At 38.5% G+C, this 15,810-nt stretch overlaps 2 protein-coding genes across 3 annotated transcripts; one reads left to right on the top strand and one right to left on the bottom strand.

The window, feature by feature from the left end:
- Nucleotides 1-1,906: 1,906 nt before the first annotated feature.
- Nucleotides 1,907-9,162, bottom strand: rnls (renalase, FAD-dependent amine oxidase). 2 transcript variants are annotated; one of them, XM_067487694.1, is made up of 7 exons: nt 9,024-9,162; nt 5,551-5,656; nt 4,690-4,832; nt 4,400-4,558; nt 2,922-3,095; nt 2,283-2,458; nt 1,907-2,196 (listed from the first exon to the last, which is right to left on the bottom strand). In XM_067487694.1, the coding sequence occupies exons 2-7, from the start codon at nt 5,646-5,648 to the stop codon at nt 2,044-2,046; spliced, it is 903 nt and encodes a 300-aa protein (XP_067343795.1). In that variant the 5' UTR covers nt 5,649-5,656; nt 9,024-9,162; the 3' UTR covers nt 1,907-2,043. The 2 variants fall into 2 exon arrangements, with proteins under 2 accessions (XP_067343795.1, XP_067343793.1); XM_067487692.1 differs by lacking the exon at nt 9,024-9,162 and adding an exon at nt 6,702-7,076.
- On the top strand, nt 9,094-14,181 carry lipf (lipase, gastric). The gene is made up of 10 exons (XM_067487688.1): nt 9,094-9,229; nt 10,093-10,204; nt 10,400-10,598; nt 10,684-10,793; nt 11,084-11,220; nt 11,586-11,729; nt 12,013-12,084; nt 12,192-12,260; nt 12,741-12,851; nt 13,026-14,181. Exons 1-10 carry the CDS (start codon nt 9,095-9,097, stop codon nt 13,146-13,148), a joined length of 1,212 nt encoding a protein of 403 aa, XP_067343789.1. The 5' UTR covers nt 9,094; the 3' UTR covers nt 13,149-14,181.
- The last annotated feature ends 1,629 nt before the right edge of the window (nt 14,182-15,810 follow it).

Raw genomic sequence — 15,810 nt, 5'->3', positions numbered from 1 at the left:
GCCTCAAAGAGACACAATATTAGCAAATTCTAGTGTCCTTAGATTTGCAGGTATTTGGTCATAAACTGAAACTGAAGTATTGGACAAATTAAATGTTGAACCGGTGGTGAAGAGGGAGCTACGCTGCAAGGCGAAGCTCTCAATTTACTAATCAACCTATGTTCCAACCCTCACCTAGGGTCATGAGCCTTGGGTTATGACTGAAAGAATGCGATCCCAAATACCAGCGGCCGAACTTACTTTTCTGTTAAGGGTGGCTTGGCTTAGGCTTAAAGACAGGTTGCAGAGTTCTGACATCTGAAGGGAGGTGGAGGTGGGTCGCTGAACCTCTGCATTTAAAGGAGTCCGTTGAGGTGGTTCGGGCATTTAATCAGAGTGCCTCTGGGGCGCCTCCTGCTGGAGGTCTTCCAGGGATGCCCAAATGCCCAACAAGTTGGAGGGATTGTATATCCCATCTGGCCTGAAAATGCCTCAGAATCCTGCCATGTCTGGAATGTCTGGAAAGCCTTGCTAAACCTGCTGCCACTGCAACCTAATTTAATTTAAGCTGATGATGTTGAATGAATGAAGAAAAAAAACGAGTAAAACCAAGTTAATATTATCATTTGGAAACTGAATGCCAGTGAAGCTGGGTTTAAGCTCAACCTTAGCAGAGGCAAGTGTACTAATTAAACCCTAAATAAACCTGGCAAGTTTCTTTTAAAATGATATTGAACAATGTCTTTGTCCAGAAAGTTTAAAGAGACATGAAACTAGTGTGGCTAATGAGCTTTGATTAGGTCCCCAGAGTGTCATCAGTTCAGTGCTCTAGACCAGTACAATTGAATCTGGTTGGAACTAAAGGAAAAAGGGAACTTGCTACTCCCTAAAAAAAACTCTGCAGGTCAGACTGTGGTTGTACTGGTGATCTTCAGGTGTGAATGAGATCAGAGGGATCCTGACAAAGAGAGGAGACCATGACCCTGAAAAATGTTAAAATACACATTTATGTGTGACAAAAGGAAAAGTAAGTTTAGCTTTACACTAAAGAAGCATAACTCATCAATACCATCACCTGTTCTCAATAAAGCAGAAACCTAGTCTGTGTTCTTTAATTTTGTGTGATCCATCAGTGACTTAGCAGAAATGATAATCGCTTCCCCCACATCCCACTGCAGCTGCACTACTGAGCACTCTGAGAACAGGCAAGGAGAAATTAGGTCATACACACTCTGTGAGCCTTGTGGGCACCAAACCATAACTAATTCTGTCTTATCTGCTTCTATAAAAAGATCAAAGAAAGTGTAAAGCTGCAGAGAAACCACAAGCCAACAACTCTGCAGCTTCTTCACTCAAGTCTGCATCAAGTTTGACTTTATTCATCAGCAGCAATCATTCTTTAAATTCAAACTCTGCAGACAAACACCGCAGTCAGTCTCTGAGTACATCAGTTTTATTTTAACTTTTATCTTGAAATGACTGTAACATACTGACCTTGAACATTAGTATTGTTCTGTATATATACAGAACACGCAAGTGTAAATATTCCTAAGGAAATTAGTTAACCCTCAGGTAGGTTTAACACCTCTGATCTGATAAACCATAATTAAGTTAACTAAGTTTCAGTCAGCTAGAATTTAACTCTCAGATAATCCAGGTAAAAGTTACAATGACCCTACAACCTTTAGTTGAATTCAACACAGCTGATCCAGATTGTAATGCTGTTAAGGTTTGAAGCTCTGACAAAGAAATATCTGCTGATTTATGACACACAAGGACAGCTGTCGCTCATTAGGGCTGGGGATTCTGTACCTGCTGGCGACACATGGAAGTGTCCTTGGACAAGACACTGTACCTTGTGCAGTCATGGATCATAATGTATGTGTTTCCCCATGGAGACGAAGAAAAAAGTCACATTAAACGTAAAGAGATTTTATAAATGTATTTATCTAAAGACAAAAAAATGAGAAACAATCCCTTTTAGAAACACTCAAATGCTAACTAAATTAATTGCCTCCTCAAATGGACTCATTAAGGGTCAGACCATCCAGCTGTGGAGACACGTCACAGCGAGGTCTTAAGCACGTTGAGTATGCTTAGTGCTGACTCCACACAGCCGTCAAAGTTGGAGTGGCTAAATGAGTCCCCACCGCAGATGAGCAGCGGCTGGTCAAGGATGGTCATGTGTCCTGGACAGTCCGGGACCGAGGTTAGGACCTGCAGGAGAGACAGGAGGGGTCGTGAATCAAAAGCTTACTCGCTTACTCGAGACTCTGTGGGACTTCATTCTTGTAACGACTCACCTGTGAGTACCTCCACTTCTGACACTTGATGCTCATTGGCTGAGGTAAGCCAGGGAGCAGTCTGTGGAGCTCCTGTAAGATGATTGGCTGGATGTCCTCATTGTCTCGCTCCAGGTGTTCTAGGCCAAAGGGGACGCTGGTGTGGACAACGAGGGAGGGCCCGAGACCTGGAGAGTCTGAACAGACACAAACACTACCGTGTCTGAGACATAACGAGGTAAATTAGCCTATATTTAACATGGACTTTTATACACCTGTGATTCAGTACACAGCAACAATTAAATTTCAATTCAACTTTATTTATATAGCGCCAATTCACAACAAAGTAATCTAAAGGGACTTTACAGAATAAAGTCAATACTATAAAAATGTATAGAGTGATAAAACACACACACTCTTTGGCACTTTTTTGTCTTGTTGATGAATTTCCTGCTCCTTTTCCTGCAAATAACCTCAGCTTCTGAGTTTGTTTACTATGTTTGTTACTAACTTAGTGAGGAGTACAAACCTTTTCATATGTCATAGTCATCTTTGTTTTGTGTCTGATTGTTAAGTTCATTAAATTAAAGGAATAGAACATTTGAAAGACAGCAACTACAGTGGATCTACAATCTAAGTTATACAGGTGAACAGACAGACCTGCATTACGTTTGCAGGATTCCACTGTGATGTAGCGGACACAGGGGCTGTCTGTAATGTATCGAGCCACCCAGGGGAAATTGAGAACGACGTCCGGAGAGAAGAAGAGAGCTAGGGCGAAACGAGACGAGTACACGACTTCCTCTAACTGCTGCTTCTGCTGGACAGACAGCACTGAGACAAAGACACAGCAACAGTTACAGTTACAGTGGGGTTTGTTACAGTGGAACTTTCAACATAGATGGGTAAAATTTTGTAGACACTAACAGTTTGATAAGAGCTGAATAACTGCAGGACTTATGAATGGAGGCCATTAGCAAAGTTAAACGTTATAAATCTGATTATTTTACTTGTTTCAGACTTGCTGCTGTCCTGCTGTGACTGAATCTTCATCTCAGACTGATTCTAAATGACTAAATGTAAATGTAATTCATGTTGATGCTTTCATGCTTCTTTTTCCCCCCAGGTCTCGGCAGATTTCAAAAAGATCTTTTCCTAAGCTGGTTCCTGATGCAGAAACTCAGTCTGCAGCTCCACAGTCTAATAATAACCCGAGTGTGTGTCAGCACAGAGGAAATAGGCGCTGTCCCTCTTCAGCCAATCAGATCCCCTGAAGATGACATCATTATTTAGAGAGAGACACGCATGTAGAGTCAGTAATCCACACACACACGCACGCACACACACACACACACACTTGTCTTTACATAGCTGTGAGGGTCCTCATGACATAACACATCCTCCAGCCCCACACACCAAACTGCACCATCACAGCTAAATGCCAGACCCAGAACCAGACCAAGACGTGGTTCTGTCCTCACAATGGTGCTATTAAACTAGAATTTACCCAAACCAAAAATCCAGAAGTTTCTGCAGCTTTTAAGGAGTGTGTGCTAACCATCAGCCAATCAGAGTCCAGGAAGCAGTCCCCGTCCCCTTGTCAATGTAAAGGTCTGATCTGGGGAAGGATCTCAGTGAGGCCTCTTTAACCCTGAGCCTGTTCACAGCTTAGATGTGTTTCCATCAGCAGCAGCTTTTTATCAGGGAGGATTAACAGAAATATTAACTGGTGGTTAAAGTCACTATGGCATCAGCTGGATCAGAACCTGCTGCCTCTGTGTGGTGAAACTACGTCATTGCAGCTCCATCATTCCCACTGAAACTTAGATCTGAATCTGATGATACTCTACTCAAGTCTTTGCCTAAACAGTAGCTAATTTTAAGTCTGATTCTGTACTCAAGTACTGAATTCTAAAGTACACTGTCCTAAAGTAGCAGTACCGCAGTAAGTAAGTGGTTTCTCTAAGGTAATGGTTAAAAAAAAAAAGCATTTAATCGCTATTGAACTTGATTCTTTTGAGAAAAGAAATGTGCAATAGGGCTGCAGAGTCAAAAACAGCAGCAGGTGAAGGTGGAGCTGATTTTAAGCAGCTGCTTCATCCATAAAAGCATTTGTTAGTCCAAGATCACAGACTCACAGTGTCCCATGTCTCCATGCAGCTGCAGGATCTGAGGGACCGGCATCGTCAGGACCACGGCGTCAAACGTCTCGGTGCCTCCCACCTTCCTCTGAACCTCCCATGATGCACCACGGTGGTACAAACCAGTCACATGATGCTCAAAGAACAAATCAGCTCCTGACAAACAGAAACATTTGTTGATCCACATCAGTTCTCTATCAACAAAGAATTCATGTGTTATATTCTCTGAGTTTTCTGTTGTCAACATTTTCTAACATTTCACACACAGGTGTACAGGGGGCATTAACCTGACTGATACAGGAAGTGTTTGACCACACTGCTCATGCCCAGTGGCGTTACGTAGTGGGTGTAGTCGTCGTTCTGCTTCAGACCTTCAATCAGGCCTTGGAGAGGCTTCAGGATGCCGGAGGACAGCAGCTCTGAGTAGAAGCTTAAACGCACAAACAAAAAGATTTTCACAATTAAAGCCCACACTGTGATTATTTAGATTTTTTTTTTCCATTTATGTAATGTAAACATGTTCTGAGCTCCTTCATTAAGAAAATCCATTATAAATGACCACTTTCTGCTCTGATTTCATTTTAGTTTGTAATGAAGGTGTTTCTTCAAAAAAAACTGCAGATTTAAAGAATCAAATGGCATCTATTTGTTAAAGATGACTTGTCTTTTAGTAATTAAAATGGACTGTACTTCCATAAACCCAGTGGCTTGGTTTATAATTAACAGGTCATTTAATAAAGCTAACCCTCTATAAATTGTTCACCCATTTAGTCTCCTTCACAATAAAAGCCCACATCAGAATAGTGAAAGACAAAACTAGAATAAATGGCTTTACTGGACCAATGTCTATTACAGTAACGTGGTCAACACGAGATCCTGCACATATTCCTGTTTTGCACACAGAAGTTAAATGCAAACAAATGACTGAATAAAGATTTTACAGTAAGTAAAATATACGAAGTCCTCCCTCACCAGCGAGGGAGGACGTAAGCAGATTTTTAAAGAGTATAAAAGTAGCAATACTGCAGCACCGAAATGTTCAGTTACAAATTCAAGTCCTGCAATTAAAATTTTAAAAGAAATAAATTAAGTCTTAGCTGTAACTGTCAGAGTGTTGCAGTGGGGTAAACATGACAGGTGTATCTTACCTGTGGTGTGACTTAGCGTAGGCAGGGGTGGTGCTGATGTACTGGGCTCCGAGATCAGCCGAGTGAGATGAGGAGTCAGGAGGACGAGAGGTGGACATCCGACCACCTGAGTCATACAGACAATGAGAGATAGTCACCTTCACTGTTACTGAATAAACATAACAAAGTGGCTCCTCTCACAGACCTCTGTCTGTCTTCACACCAAACTCCATTCTTAATATTGCCACTTTTGGGTTTGCATATATGTAGCTTTGAGATCTGTTAGGTTTTTTGTCCCATATCTCAACATAAAACAACATCGCAGCAAAGAAAAATGAAGTTTTATTTGTAGTAGGTCAAATACCTGGGTTTCCTCTACAGTAAGTGGGGGGATTGACGTCAGCAGCCGACTAATGGATCATGGTAAAATGCTAAAGTTATGGCAATTATGAGATAGTTCTACATAAATGGTAAACGGTCTGCACTTATATAGCACTTTTCTACCTACTGGTACTCAAAGCGCTTTACACTGCTTCTCATTCACCCAATCGCACTGATTCTTTAAGTTTGACTTTAGGCTTAAGAACATAAAAATAGAAAATTTCTACTAAAGATTTGGCTGGCTGATTTGATTCTAACTCCTCTACAGTAGATGTTTGCAAGACAAGAGTTAGTAAAAGTGATAGAAAGTACTGGAGTAATGTTGCTCTCACCCATAACTTATTGTATACACAAAAGAGGCTGTTAGATTAAAGACTGATCAGAAACCTGAGGAATAAAACTACTGTCTTTTTTTTTTTCCGCTGTTGCTTTGACTTTTTCCCCCATTAATTACAAACTGGATTTTCAGTCTAACTGGGATTTCAGCAGATCTTTAGGACATATATATGAGCCCAATCTAACAGGAGAATCTTCAGGGTTTGAAATTATCTTTAGTCGTGTTCTGCAGTTCAGCTCCATTCGGCTTTAAGCTCAGAAAACTGAAGAATTGTGCTAAAGATTTGCTGGCAAAATGTTGCTTTGACCTGTACTTTCAGAAACTGCTTGTCATAATAAGAAAACCTCATAAAGTTTTAGAATTTAGTGTGATGTTTTGCAGTAGAGACTCGTTTGACCGTGAGCCCATAAACCCAAAATGACACCGTTTGTGGACGGAGTTATGAGCGACTCACCGACCCCTCTGGCTTTGTCCCACACCACAATCTCAACTTTATTCTGGAGTTCTCTCCTCAGCAGACATGCGCACAGACTGCCCGTGAGCCCGGCTCCCACGATCAAAACCCGGGACATTTCAAGCTGCTCTTTGACCTGCTCCGCTCCGGCGTGTGTCCAGGTCCAGAGCTTCACTTATGGGCTGAGAAAAGGTGGAATAATAGTGGACCGGTAAAAACTATCCCGGAGTCTGAACCGTGTCAAGACACATGAGATAAACGGGGTGGGTATCAGACTCAGATTTTCAAAATAAAGTGCCTGTCGACAAGCAAGGACAAATATACAGTTCATGTGGGACTGTTTTGAACAAACCAAATTCTAATCTTTCTGACGCTGCTCTTCACTGTGATTTAGCTATTTTAGTACAATTAGACATTTACTTGTTGCAAGGTACTGTGCTTTTTACCACTTCTTCTTTAACAATAACAAAAATAAAATATACAATCATATGACTCAAGAACTGTTCTATTGTTCTTCTAAAATTGTAATATTTTTTAATGTGAACTATTTTAATTTCTATGTTGTTCTTTTAGAAATGTAAAGCATTAGAATTGTTTCCCACTGGATACCATCGTAGGGAGGACAAAGTAAATTGGTGTCTTCCAATTTCAGAACAGCGGATCCCGTAGACCTGGAGTGTAAATTAGTGAATGAGCTGTGCTTTTTTTTTTTTGAAGGTTAGGTCTAAAAAAACTTAGTCTTTAAAAACTTAACCGAAAATAAAAATAACAGACCATAGATGTAACTCACAGATGTAATCATCACGTTCCGATTGTGTTTATTGTGATTGTTTTTACTTTATTTACAGTTTCGTTATTTCCGCTGATTCCATTAGAAATGTTGATTAACGGACAACAAAAGACTTTAATAATGGAAATCATCCTGTTTCCGGCTAATCACAGAGAGGATCCGCTATAGCGTCACAACCAATCTGACCAATAATAGAGAGAAGCCGTTGTGACGTCACCTCTGCCCCGACCAATCACAGAGAGTCTCCGTTTTGGCATCGCCTTTGCTCTCTTCCTTGTACTCAGGTGATCAGACAAAGTTCAGGGAGATTATCAGAGACTCGGCTGTGAGGAGGTGAGGATTTGAAAACGTTATTAAGTTGTAATTAACTGTTTATTAATGCGTAGTCTTAATGCTTGAAGCCAGACCCGGAACTGCTTTAATGTTTAAACGTGGTTCTGACACAGACTGTGTCTGATTAACAACACTTAAAGGAATCATTTTAAATCCCACTCATGTTCTGAAGCGTAACTTCATATGGCTTTAAGCTCAGAAACTTTAAAGGTGAATATCTAAATGAAGATTTGGCTGATGTCTTTTATTCTAACGATCTCTGCAGATTACCGGGTTTGAGGAAAGCTTAACTAATAGAAAACATTTTAAAGTTGAGATTCTGTTAAAATAGTTTAAAAAGTTTACACTATGGCTCGTTTCTGGTCAAATGTATGGACCAGAAACCCAAATCTATCTTCTTTGTTATGTTAATTTGTTAATGAAGCTTCAATTTAACTGAAATAGGCGTGTGGACAACACTAAATAAGGACTGAAAATAACAAGTAGGAAATTAAAACAGATTGAAATAAAGAGAAAGTTTGAGTAGAAAAAAGGTTAAAGTCTGAATAAAGCTGTAAAGTTTGCTAAGTTTATTTATATAGAACATTTTTAAAATCAAGCAGGAAATGTTATGGAAAAACATATAGAAAAGAGGCTGTTAAAAGGGCAGAAACCAGCTTGTATCTATTTAGGTCATCAGATCTTACCAGGCTACAAAACAGGAAAATGTGATTTAAATTTGACACAGACATGGTTAAAGATGAGTCTGATTCATGCTGTAGAGACAGAATCAAAGCTTGATTTATAATTGGGTTCAAAGGCGTAAAAAGGAGGTTGAAAACAAGTTGGTGACAGGGAGGAACTTGAAATCAGGCCACATCCTCAGTTAAATATAACAGACGAGATTCAAACCAGGCTGGCAACAGGATGAACAACAGTTTAATGCCTTTTCTTGTGAATTTATGGATCAATCAGTTCCATCAACTCAGCATCAAACAAATTGAGTCAGAGTTCAGTTTGTCTTCAGCTCAAAATAAAACTTAAATGTTTTAATCAAAAGCCCTGATTTCCTTTTTTTTACAGAATAAATACCAGAAAGACAGTTTTCTGTCTGAATACAGGATATTAGAAGAGACTTCATAACATTTTAATTCATTAGTTCTTGTTAGTTTCACATCATCAATAAACTTCAAACATCAAATAAACAAATATTTGGTTACCTGGAAAACACTGTGATAATTGACCATGAATGCATCATCCTGACTGCTGCTTGTGTGTGTTCAGACGGACCATGTTGTGTGTCGTGGTGTGTGTGTTGTTGCTTTTTGGCCTCGTCCACACTGGACCTACCCACACCAGCTCGCTTATCCACCGATGCTCTGATAAACCTCAGCAGAACCTGGACCCTGAAGTTCAAATGAACATTGTGAGTATTTATTATTACAGAAAACCAGCTGATAAGGATAAAATAACGTTAATGTAACCATCAGATAAAAACTGATTATTTTTAACAAATTATTATTACAAATTTTTTTGACTATTAACTTTACCACTTTTATTGTATAAATATACATGTATATTAAAAAGTTAAAAAGTCAGTAGAAGCAGATTCTTTGTGGGTCAGCTGTACTTTAGTACAAACCTTTAGACTCTGTCTGAAGAAGTCATAGAATGGACTTCTACTTCCTGTTTCTTTTTAAAAATCTGTGTTAGAGTTCAACTGGAAAAGGAATTTGTGAAACACTTATACTGAAAAATTGATGTGAAAATAAAATGTGCATCTCGCATATTCACAAGAGATGGCTCTAGCCTCAGGATTCAGTTTTCTGGGGCACAGATTTGATTCTGGTGCCAGAGTTATTGGTACAACACGGAGAAAGTCCTTTAATCAAGTGTGTTGGCAGGTGAAGATTTTGAAATGAAAAGCTGACAGGAGAAGTTGCTCCAGTCATGAGACACTGGTCCCTTGTTCCTCTTATCAGCAGTTATGGGAGTATTTTTAGCCCATAGTGCTGGCTCACAGGCACAAGATCTCAAACAAATGTTATTACATTTTGGACACTGACATTTTCTTCTCATTGTTATCTGTGACTACTTTTCCCTGTAGAAGAAAATTTTTTCTTCTGTGATATTGATATAGTGATATTAACCAATTGCTGTTTGATCACTTACTGTGATTCCAGGTTGTAGAAATTCCTTTAACAGTCTTTACCTAGAGTTTTAACGTCAAAGGTCTTAAAATAAAATTAACACAGTAATATCTTTTTTTGTATGTTTTTGTGTATCCAGACAGAGATCATCAGGCGGTGGGGCTACCCCGCTGAGGAACACGAGGTGGTGACGGAGGACGGATACATCCTGACCGTAAACAGGATTCCACATGGGCTTAGACCATCTGCAGGTCAGACATTCAGTGAACAAGGGGACCACATGGTCTTTAATGTTTCGGTTCACATAGAACAGGTTATGACAGAAAAACACAAAACAGCAAGAAAACTAGAAAAGTATAAAGTTAGACTGAACATGCCTGACAGTCTCTGACTAGGACTTTCCAATCTGGTTTAAGGTCTCTGGTCTCTCTTTCTCTCTCTTATAGGTCAGAGGCCGGTGGTCTTCCTCCAGCATGGCCTCCTGGCTGCCGGCAGTAACTGGATCACCAATCCACCCAACTCCAGTCTGGGATATGTTCTGGCCGACGCCGGGTATGACGTGTGGATAGGAAACAGCCGAGGAAACACCTGGTCCAGGAAACACAGGACCCTCCAACCAGATCAGGATGACTTCTGGATGTTCAGGTACAAACACCTGTCTGATGTCACATAAGATCAACAGTATCTGGGTCATATTTCATCACATGTGAGATGTCCTCTGTTTCTGTAGCTATGATGAGATGGCTCTGAAGGATCTTCCAGCTGTTGTAAACTACATCCTGAAGATGACTGGACAGGAACAGATCTACTACATTGGACACTCTCAGGGAACCACAATAGGTAAGACACCACATCTTGGTCCTAACATAGCTGTGAGGAGAAGGGATGGAATCCGGCGACATTTTATTAAGCCTAAATCTCTTATTGAATCTTTTTGACTTTGTTAGACAGATGCACAGTAAGAAAAATAATTTCCAAGGCTGTGAAAATGTCCTGCTCTGAATCACTGAAACACTGAATCATTCTTTTATTTCAACAAACTTTTACTTTACTGTGACCGTGTTCTCAACAGGACTGTAGAAATACTGTAGGTTTTGTGCCTAATAACTTTGGTCTCCCTTATTTCCCAGCATTCATAGCGTTCTCCACGCTCCCAGATCTGGCAAGTAAGATCAAATTGTTCTTTGGTTTAGCTCCTGTTGCAACTGTCACCTTCGCCAACAGCCCGATGACCAAGCTTTCAATGCTGAAAGACTTCATGTTTTTGGTAAGAACTGAAAGTCATAACCAGTGAACTGTGAACGAGTCATTCGTTTACATATTATTAAAATATGACCTATTTAACTACTAGCATGTTAATTATCTCTTATCATTAATACATGACTTAATCAGCTGGTAATGAAAGCTGCTCAACCCAATCAAACCATATATTGAGCCAACCTGCTGTGGTCTCCAAAATGTCTGTATGGAACTAAATCTTCCTAAAACCGTGTCATTTGTTCACGTACTGAATGTGATGAGCAAAATGCACATGCTGTCCATTTCCTCATTCTGTTGACAGGTCTTATTTTTTTGACAGCATGTTGGTAATGTATTGACAGTGTATTGATGATGTGATTGCTCTTGTTGAAGTTGTTTGGGAAACGCGACTTTCTGCCTCAGAGCGACATGATCAAGTGGTTTGCCGAACATGTGTGTGCTAAGCAGCCACTCAGCAAGCTGTGTGGAAACATCTTCTTCGTCCTCTGTGGCTTTGATGAGAAAAATCTCAACATGGTTTGTAGTTATGTCTGCTCAAAGTATTCACGAGCTGCAACCAACCATTTATTAATCAATTATTGACTATTATTTTAGAGTTTGTAGACATTTGATGATTTTTGCAAAAATATTTATCAAACATTTATTATTTCGATGGGCAGATTTTGAATTAGAAACTGAGAAACTTTTATAATGAATCAATGTTAGTACTCGTACTAATACTACACACTATCTGTACTGAGACATTGTCTGTGTTTTATAATGTTTTATGTGAGAACTGAACCAGTGTGTTTGTTTACAGACTCGGACTCCAGTCTACACCACTCACTGCCCTGCTGGGACCTCAGTCCAGAACATAGTCCACTGGGCTCAGGTATCACGCATGTCAGGTGTCAGTTTTTTAAAAACACCTGTCATATTTTCATCTGGTGTTTAAACAGGTCTTCTCTGCTGTAAATAAAGATGTTCTTGTTATTTCAGGCCACTCACAGTAAGAAACTAATGGCATTTGATTTTGGAGTCACAGGAAACATGAAGCACTACAACCAGGTGAGCCTGGATCCTGATATGGATCACTGTTACTGATCTGCTGTTTCAATGATAGAAGAGTTGTGACTTATACATGAAGGCAGCTCACAGAAGCTTTTGTTATGACCCCGACCAGTTAATATTTAATATACATATAATAATTAAATTAAATTAACATATTGGCATCTATAAAGAGCTTTATCAACTGTAATTATTTGCTCTTTATTAGGTCTGAAAGAAGGGATTAATTCCAATATAAATTAATGTATCAGTTATTGACTCAATTTTGTAATTGTTTGTAAAAATGAGACGTGTTCGTGTGTTGTTTTCTTTCACCAAAGATCTTCAGTTTAGAACCATATAATGTCTAAAACAGTTAAGCAGTTGTCACGATATTTCCATTCTCTGTTGAGCCACAAATCCACCAATTAGCTCTAAAGGTTTTATTAATGCTTAATAAATTGTTCACTAATGTTTCTTCTGCATTCTGTCTGTCGTCAGCCCACTCCCCCTCAGTATCGCGTACAGGACATGAAGGTTCCCACTGCTTTGTTTTCTGGGGGACAGGATACGCTGGCAGACCCCAAAGACATGGCTGTTCTCCTCACTCAGGTGAGTCGGCTGATGCAGCAGGTGTTTAAAAAGGATTCATCATTGATGCATTAAATCATCACAAGTTCAACATCTACAATCTCTGATTTGTTCCTTTATAATTAGGTGTTTTCAGATATTCCTTCATTCTTCATTGATAGAATAATTAAATAAAACCTTTCTTTCTATGTGAAGGTGCCAAACCTGGTCTTTCACAAGAACATTGAACACTGGGAACATCTGGACTTTATCTGGGGTCTGGATGCTCCTGAACAGATGTTTCCCTCTATCCTGAAGCTAATGCAAGAACATCGTTAGACTATTATACTGTTATTCTCAGTTTGCACATTTTGTCATTTTTAGTATAGTTGATTTGGTCCAAAATATAGGTTCATTTGCACCTACACATACACATTAATACCAGCACTCACAAACACACACATACCATATACACTACAAGGGTATTGGTAGAGCAGCTTATTTTATTCACCCTCCTTTCTAATCATATTCATTTGGGCTTTTTAAACTGTTGAATTTAAAAGAAAAAGTATTTTTTTCTCCTGTCTGAAGTAAAAAAAATACGACAATTTAGTAAAAAGTAACCACATACATTTAGTTAAATACTGAACCAAAGTAAAGTTTTTATGTGCTTATGTGCTAAGTATTTCCATTTTATGTTATACTGAACTTTTAATTCCAGTACATTTGATAACTTACTTTTCATACTTTATTTACTGACCACTCAGTAAAACCTAAATAATTGAACAATCAAATGATCATCAAACCAGCTGCAACACACGTTTACACATTAATACATTAGTAACTAGAATCCATTATTATTAGAGAGTGCCTTTACTTTTGGTACTTTAAGTATATTTTGTTGCTAAAACTTTCGTAGTTTTATCCTATTCTTACAGCAGGATGTTTACTCATGATGTTTCTACATGGTGGTAAATATATTTTTACTGAAGTTTACAAAACTGTGTTTTCATTATTTTTTATATATGACTTTACATTTGCACAGAAACAGTAGAAATGAAAATAGTGAAACATGACTCGTGTGAATAAACATTAGGTTCCATCACTTCAATATCACAGAGTGGCTCATGCTAACATTAGCATGTTAAATTTCTGTCTTTAATTCATTTACCATCTAAAACCAAATATGGGAGCCACAGCAGCAGCAATCACTTGGCTTGACTCTTGCTGGGTGGAGCTAAACTACAGCGCCAATGTTTTGTTTTCGTTGGGATCACTTAAGATCACAAAAGATTTTTGAAATATTTTATTTTGTTGTTTTGTACAGAATTACCTTATGAAAATGTAAAATAAATAAACATTATACACACCAGGGGAGTGTTATGTTTTATTAGTGTTTTTACAGTCATGTCTCTTTTTTATTTTGAGTTTTCTGCTTATCTTTATTGAAAGGTTCCCAGCTGTAATTCCACATAGAGCCTCTGATGCCGAAGATCTAAATAAATATGTATTTAGTCTAACTTAGCCCAGAGAGTGAAAGCAGAGAGAATCTGAAATTCTAGTTACATGCTGTGTGTTAGTGAGTGGACCCCACCTCTGGCCTAATGACAACTTTTTCCAGCCAACCCCACAACTGAATTGACCAAAAAAGCAACAGAAATGCTACAAAGACACAAAAAAAAAAAAAACACAAAATGAATGAGATGATACCTAAAATGGAAACAAAGAGTCATAAAACATTGAGGTCAAAGTAGGTAGTGAGTCGTACTGGAGTGCATTATAAGAAGAGGTGTTTCTTATAATTTGGCCACCACGAGGGTGTGAAATTATAACCTTGTAAAAGCAGAATTCATGGCAGAGCCACAGTATTGGATTGCATTAAATTGAACAGGTGGTCATATTGTTATGCCTGATCCTGATATCTTGTATATAGTGTGGTCATATTTAGTGAGGCTGCTACATCACCAGCCTCCCACTTATACTGATCATCGTGAGCTACTGAACCATGACGTGATGCAAAGTGTCTTATCCAAGGACTTTGAAATGATGAATTAATCTGAATGTTTTCGATGTCTCACTGAAAAGATGCTGTGTCCACATCAACAACTCGGCTCACCTACACAGACAACATCAATCAACAAAAGAAAATATCAATTTAAGTTTTGTTTTAGATTCTGTAATGTGGACAACTTTAGTTTTTAAAATAAAACAGAATAAACAAAGTTTTACTGCAGCAGAAGAAAGAGTATTGAAAGGTGTCATGATAGGAAACATCATGAAATTTCCTATGTGTAGTCATCTCTATTTTATCCTGCAGAGGGCGCACCTGCCAATATTATAAAAACCCTGTTTACTGGAACAGACACGGAGGACAATAATACATCCCTGTTATACTGTTCTATTATCAGGTCGTGTCGCCTCATCAGGACATAAGGACTGATCTGTGTTTGTTTTATTGCTAATGTGCTTTAATGATTAAATAGTTTCATGTGGCAGCAAAGATTTAACTTTATGAAGCAAAAAAACCCAAAAAACTGCAGTGATCACCCTGACACCAGAGACAAGAGGAAGTAATATTTGGACGTTCATGGTCCAATTAAAATGCAGTGACAGTTTTGAAGGAGCTGGACTCATCCTGAGCTCAATTTGATTGTAGAATGTAGACTGTAGTTTTTAGATTATTGAGACTAAAATTTCAGTAAGTGGATAAAGTTGTCTGTCAATTTACTAAATGTACATGTTTTAGGTAAGGAATGCAGTAAAAAACATTACAGATGTGACCTGAGTTAAGAATTAATTAAAGTGAAAAATAAATAAATAACATTATATATTTACCTTCATTTGTTCCTCAGGGAAGAGGAAAAATGGCCTGTTCATAAATATGTCAAAATGCATAGGGAAATAAATTAAATAACAAAAAAATAAACAAAAGCTGAGACAAAACAATGAATGGAGTAAAACATAAATCTCGGTAATAAATAAAATACTGAAACATTTTCAT

This window comes from Channa argus, chromosome 20, assembly GCF_033026475.1.
Source record: "Channa argus isolate prfri chromosome 20, Channa argus male v1.0, whole genome shotgun sequence".
Classification (NCBI taxonomy): Eukaryota; Metazoa; Chordata; class Actinopteri; order Anabantiformes; family Channidae; genus Channa; species Channa argus.
The sequence above is the reverse complement of the archived record's forward strand: the minus strand, read 5'-3'. Positions and strand labels throughout refer to the sequence as shown.

Bases quoted from the DNA above. Each gene is read 5' to 3' on its own strand.
- rnls (XM_067487692.1), bottom strand. From the start codon at position 6,819: ATGTCCCGGGTTTTGATCGTGGGAGCCGGGCTCACGGGCAGTCTGTGC. The intron at 3,096-4,399 runs GTGAGTCTGTGA...TCTTTGTCTCAG, and splicing joins GCATGGAGACATGGGACACT to TGCTGTCTGTCCAGCAGAAG. The intron at 2,459-2,921 runs GTCTGTCTGTTC...GTGTCTGTTCAG, and splicing joins ATCCTGCAAACGTAATGCAG to ACTCTCCAGGTCTCGGGCCC.
- lipf (XM_067487688.1), top strand. From the start codon at position 9,095: ATGTTGTGTGTCGTGGTGTGTGTGTTGTTGCTTTTTGGCCTCGTCCAC. The intron at 10,205-10,399 runs GTCAGACATTCA...TCTCTCTTATAG, and splicing joins TGGGCTTAGACCATCTGCAG to GTCAGAGGCCGGTGGTCTTC. The intron at 11,221-11,585 runs GTAAGAACTGAA...CTCTTGTTGAAG, and splicing joins TGAAAGACTTCATGTTTTTG to TTGTTTGGGAAACGCGACTT.